This window comes from Sinocyclocheilus anshuiensis, unplaced genomic scaffold (genome assembly GCF_001515605.1).
Source record: "Sinocyclocheilus anshuiensis isolate Anshui unplaced genomic scaffold, SAMN03320099.WGS_v1.1 scaffold1456, whole genome shotgun sequence".
Classification (NCBI taxonomy): domain Eukaryota; kingdom Metazoa; phylum Chordata; class Actinopteri; order Cypriniformes; family Cyprinidae; genus Sinocyclocheilus; species Sinocyclocheilus anshuiensis.
Genome location: NW_015546099.1, coordinates 163,575 through 169,595, shown reverse-complemented (window position 1 = coordinate 169,595; position 6,021 = coordinate 163,575). Strand labels below are relative to the sequence as shown.

At 34.5% G+C, this 6,021-nt stretch overlaps 1 protein-coding gene across 1 annotated transcript in view; it reads left to right on the top strand.

Moving 5' to 3' along the window:
* Window positions 1-2,830, top strand: part of dnajc8 (DnaJ (Hsp40) homolog, subfamily C, member 8) — a 6,980-nt gene extending 4,150 nt beyond the window's left edge. The window contains exons 7-9 of the mRNA XM_016501978.1: window positions 2,149-2,240; window positions 2,316-2,391; window positions 2,531-2,830. Of these exons, the coding sequence (XP_016357464.1) occupies window positions 2,149-2,240; window positions 2,316-2,391; window positions 2,531-2,650 (288 nt within the window). The 3' untranslated portion in view covers window positions 2,651-2,830. The remainder of the gene's footprint in view (window positions 1-2,148; window positions 2,241-2,315; window positions 2,392-2,530) is intronic.
* Window positions 2,831-6,021: the final 3,191 nt, after the last annotated feature.

The following is a 6,021-nucleotide window of genomic DNA, read 5'->3' as shown; positions in this document are numbered from 1 at the left end:
TTTTCAGCATCATTACTCCAGTCTTCAGTGTCACATGATCTTCAGAAATCATTCTAATATGCTGATTTGCTGCTCAACAAACATTCATTATTATTATTATTATTATTAATAATATTTAAAACAGTTGAGTAAGTTTTTCAGGATTCTTTGATGAATAGAAAGATCCAAAGATCAGCATTCATCTGAAATAAAAAGCTTTTGTAACATTATACACTCTACCATTCAGAAGCTTGGAGTCTGTATCATTTTTATTTTTGGGGGGGAAGAAATTAATACTTTTATTCAGCAAGGATGCTTTAAACTGATCAAAACTGATGATAAAGACATTTATTATGTTGCAAAAGATTTCTATTTCTGATAAATGCTGTTCTTCTGAACTTTCTATTCATCAAAGAAACCTGAAACAATTCTACTCAGCTGTTCTCAACATTGCTAATAATAATGAATGTTTCTTGAGCAGCAAATCAGCATATTAGAATGATTTCTGAAGATCATGTGACACTGAAGACTGGAGTAATGATGCTGAAAATACAGCTGCGCATCACAGAAATACATTACAGTTTAACAGATATTCACAGAGAAAACAGCTAGTTTAAATAGTAAAAATATTTGTACATTTTGGATCAAATAAATGCAGGATTGGTGAGCAGAAGAGACTTTAAAAAACATTTAAAATCTTACTGTTCAAAAGCTTTGACTGGTAGTGTATTTGTGTCTGTAGATTTCAATCTCAATTTCGTTTTATAGTATTGCCAGGCTATTCATTATGTTCGTATATCGCTTATGACGAAAATTCATTAGCCTAGCCTGATTTAAAATTCTTCATAACAAATTTTAAGAAGTTAAAAGTTAAGAAAGAATGAAATTAGACTGTAGTCTGATCTATAGGCTAATTTTCTTAACTTTTTTTAGACTGCAGATCGGAAAAAAAATAATAATTATTGATAATCTTTAAAATGAGAGAAATCACTGACATAATTTAGGCTATACTTTCTTCGACTGCAGAAAAAAACGAAACCATTTAATTTGCAGTGTTAACTTATGAATTAAATGAAAAACAAGAAATAAATCACAACAAGAACAATAGTTTTTTTTTCTTGTAATCAAGAAAAAATATTTGACAATTTCAAAATGAATGCCGAATGATATTTGACAGTGAACGCATCCACTGCATAGCCGCAGACAATCGTTGGCGTCAGTCGCGAATATTAAGCATGTTTTAGGCTATAATGCATGGCATGTGTGTTTCACCAGCTCCGTTCCCATGGACACCTTTTGTTTGATCTAATTCTGGATATTTCCAGCCTTGGATTAATCCGTATCTAAAGCCGTGTCTACACCAAGAGAACCCATTATAATCAGTTGATGCGGTGACCACACGGGAGGTGGCGCGAGGCGACAGATCTTCTGCAGTAACTGATGCCTCCTTCTATCCTGAATCTTTCAAACATGCGTTGAAAGTGAAACCTTAAGAAACAGTGAGCATAAGAAAGCGATTGCACGCTTTCGCGAGCTTCAGCAAATGCACGCGATCACAGATTGCACGCTTCCCAGTCGAAACAACCCCCCACGTGAAATTGAAATAATAACCCGTGATATAAGATTTCAAGAAAAATGTTGAAAAAATGTTGAGAATTAAATCATTAAATTGCGAGAATAAAGTCGTCATGTTTCGAGAATAAACTCATTAAATTACGAGAAAAAAAGTCGTGTTTCGAGAATAAACTCATTAAATTACGAGAATAAAGTCGAAATAAAATGCTGAGAACAAACACACTGTTGCCGTGTTCATCTGATCTCGTTGGACGGTGTTTATCTGCGTCTGCAGTGCTGCAGGTCACCCTCCAACGAGATCATGTTACCAGTTTTTTCTCGAAACACAATGACTTTATTCTCGAAATTTAATGATTTAATTCTCAACATTTTATTTCTACATTTTTCTTGAAGTTTAATGACTTTAATCTCGAGATGGTTTTATTTTTTTTCATTCTTGGCCCTAATCCTCTTCCGTACAAAACCTTTACCAAGTTTCATACCAAAAACAAATTCAGCACCAGTTCAGTAACAATGTCACGACGCAGAACAGGCTTCACGTGTGATCCTTGCGTGTAACGTGTTTGAGCTCTGATCGTGTGTTTGTGTCTGTAGTTCCGGCAGGCGGTTTATAAACAGACCATGAAGCTCTTCGCCGAGCTGGAGATCAAAAGGAAAGAGCGAGAAACGAAGGACATGCATGAACGGTACACACACACACGTGTTACGTCTGTGGTCATGTGATGTGGAAACAGGCGTGAACGAGTGTCCTCTGATTGCAGGAAGAGGCAGCGAGAGGAGGAGATCGAGACGCACGAGCGCGCCAAGAGAGAGCGAGAGTGGCAGAAGAACTTTGAGGTGCGTGAGCGAGACGTTCAGCATACAAGAGCGTGACGCTCCCATCTCATCACGTGTGTGTGTCTGTGTGTGTGTGTCTGTCTGTGTGAGTGTGTGTGTGTGTGTGTGTGTGTGTGTGTGTATATGTGTGTGTCCTCAGGAGACGCGTGATGGACGTGTGGACAGCTGGAGGAGCTTCCAGTCCAAAGGCAAGACTAAGAAAGAGAAGAACCGCACGTTCCTCAAGCCGCCCAAAGTCAAGATGGAGCAGCGCGAGTGAGACTCCTCGGCTTCCATTCCTGACACCGGCTTTCCTTCTGCAAATAAACATTTGTTTGTAGATATTTTGTTGTAGTTTTTATATTGTACACAATTAAACCTTGGTTTTTGTCCGACTGTATGAGTTTCATGTTATTCAGCTGTTTGTGAGGAATTTTAATATTAAATGAGTGAATCTGGAGTTGATGCTTCACTAGTGTTATAGTTTCATTGAGAGAGTTTGTATTAATATAAAAACTTACAATTACAACAAAAATAAATATAGAAATTAAATTATATTTATATTTTTGTTGTACTTTTAAGGTTTTGGTAATTTTATGTTTTTGTAATATATAATTTCAAGCTGTTTTTTTTTCTTCCAATTTTAAAAAGTTCCCTTGACAACTAGCTAAATTTAAATTAAAACAATCTAAATGTCTAAAATGTTATCTCATTTTAATGTTTTAATATAAATTGCATTTAAATGTTTTTTTAATGTTTCTTTATGTTTTTTTAATCTATAATAACCCCATGCTGTAAATTACTTTTTTTTTTATATATATATTAAAAGTTATTTTAAAAATTATGAATATTTTAAAACAATATAAAAAATTATGATGATGGATGACAGGTCACAGACTTTATTTCACAACTGGAACAAAAATGAGACCCTCAGTGTTGTACAAATAATCAGTATGAAATATATCTGGATAATAATAGAATCTTAAACAGAAACTAGATCAGCTCTGAGAAAGTGAACTCATCAGTCTGATATTAATGTTCGTCCTGCAGGTGTCGCTGCGAGTCTGATGAGCTTCAGTGTCTGGGACAGAATCACAGAGATTATTATTATTACTCCTAATATCTCATAAACACCTGTCAGTCACTGTTAGCTCGACCCTGATGAGAGCATATATTATCATAACGTCATTATGATGCAGAAATAATGAAACTGATTGGTTCAACATAAAATACCTTTATAAACGGAAGAATTTTAAGGCCTTGATTTTATATACAAACCCTTTATCATATTTACATGAATTCTTTCAGCAGACAGGTTTATTCAAAGTGACGTACGAATGAGGAGCGAGTGATGAAATCTAAACTGGACTCTTACATCACAATTCAATACATTTCTCTCTCGTGTGGCGTCTTCAGAAACATTCTTGAAGAGAAAAAAATCTGATGAAATAAAAAATTTAGAGAGAAATATGATTTTTAAGAAACAGAAAATAATACATTTTTAAGAGAAAACATTTTTTGGGGGGGATAAAAAAAGTTTTTTTGGGAGCAAGAAAAAAAAAACAGCAGGGTTTTGTACAAAGATAAAATCTCTCCAAAAAACTTTTTTCTCTCTTCAGATTTTTTGTTGTAAGCGAGGAAAGTTTTTGAAGAGAAAAATTTTTACAGTGAAAAGTTTTTACAACAACAAAAAAAAAAGAAACAAAAAAAGGTTTTGGAGAGAGAAAAAATATAATTTAAGGGGAAAAAATCTGATGGGATAAAACATTTAGAGAGAAATATGATTTTTACGGGGAAAAAAATTCATGAAAGAAAAAGGTTTTTTGGAGCGAGAAAAAAAGTATTTTAGGAGAACATTTTGGAAGAGAACAGGGTTTTGTACAGAGAATAAATCTGAAGAGAGAAAATTGTTTTTGGAGAGGTTTTCTTTTAGTGAGAAAGTGTTTTTTTTTTTTAAGAAAAAAACATTTTTAAAGAGAAAAAAACAAATCTGATGAGAAATTTTTGGAGTGAAAAAAGTTTGTCCATACAGTCAATATTCGTATCCCGCAGGCAGAAAACAAATCCAAAAACATAGAGGTTTTGCAGAAACAAAAATATAATCCACAGTTCGCAAATAGGAAAAAAACAATATATATATAATCGTTGTGAAACTTTATCCACAAACAGGAATTCACACAGGATGAAGTATTTGACACTCTTCTATGCCATGCTGTTCATCCACTAAAGGCTTCATGCTATCATTCCATGCAGGACTAGCACACCATGCTTAGCGGTGAGCACATAACATGAAGGTAAACCCAATGGTCCTCCACTAGGGAGTGTTGATCTCAAAGTGAACCCATAAACCACTTCTGCTTGCACAGTTAATCATGTGACATGAAATCCCACGAAATTTTACTATAAAAAATAAAGAATAGGCCTATTCAGGGCCAGATGTTGTGGGTTAAACAAAGGATAGCTTCCCTTTAACACAGATGGCGTTATAGTTTAAAATGTGTAAAAACATGCAGTACTTTCAACGAATCACATCATATTTTAACAATAACAAAATGAGCTTACGATAGAATTAAATCCACCTCCTCCTGACTGATAACACTACTCTTGCCTGCTGGATTTTATAGACAGCTCTAATGAAAACACTTAATAAAAAAATTACATAAATCAATTAATTCATTAAATAATTTAGTTCATTGTGTGTTAAGGGTTTTATTATACTTAAATAAAACACAACACAAGCACTAATATTTAATTGTATTTAAGTGTTTATTATTTATTTAAAAAAAAAAGGTATTTCTAAAAAAAACATTTGCATTTTTTTTGTAAGTTTGGTCTGAGTTCTTGATGCTGTTACAAGGTTTTCACCAGCAGGTGTCGCCAGCGTGTGCTGTTTCAAGTGCTTCGAAACATTGAATAATTTTTCGAAGCAGTTGGTTCAATTGATTCAATGCTTTGAAAAGCTTCGTTTCTCCCGTCACTATTATTAGCAAACATCCTCAGCAAATACACCATCAACTATACAAAAACATAAGAAAAGTAACATTACTTATTATACTGGGCGATAAACTAAAGTTTACCAAAAGTAAATTGTGAGTCAAGATCAGGTAAGCCTTCTTCTCTGACTAAACAGGGTTTATTCCTCACTACCTATAGCTCCCTAGTGCCTCTTAAAAAGTCATATACACCTAGGATGCCTCGGGGGTGAGTAATTTATGGGCTAATTTCACTTTTGGGTGAACTAACCCTTTAATGGTGAGGAAGAGGAACTACAGGAAAACCATGTTAACGGTCTATAAGACTGTTACAACGCTCAACATTTAATTTAGCGTGATGTGCTCGTGTTCTGAGCTATTCTGCTTGTCTCCAAAAAGTGTGCTCTATTAATAATGTGTGCACTGAATTTGGTCCTACAATGTCACTGTTTTTGTACATTAAGCCACGTTAAGCATTTCTCACGTTAAGTGTTCTAGAATGTCCCTATAGGTTTATGCATTAAAGACAACAAAACAAATATGTAACAAATTAATAAAACACTTTATACTATAGAAGCCCATCTCATAAGTAATGGGCGTCCTAGGCTTTTTCGCGCTGATGGCCTGCACCCCAGCAGAGTCTGAGCGGAACTCCTGTCGGACAACATCTCCAGGACGC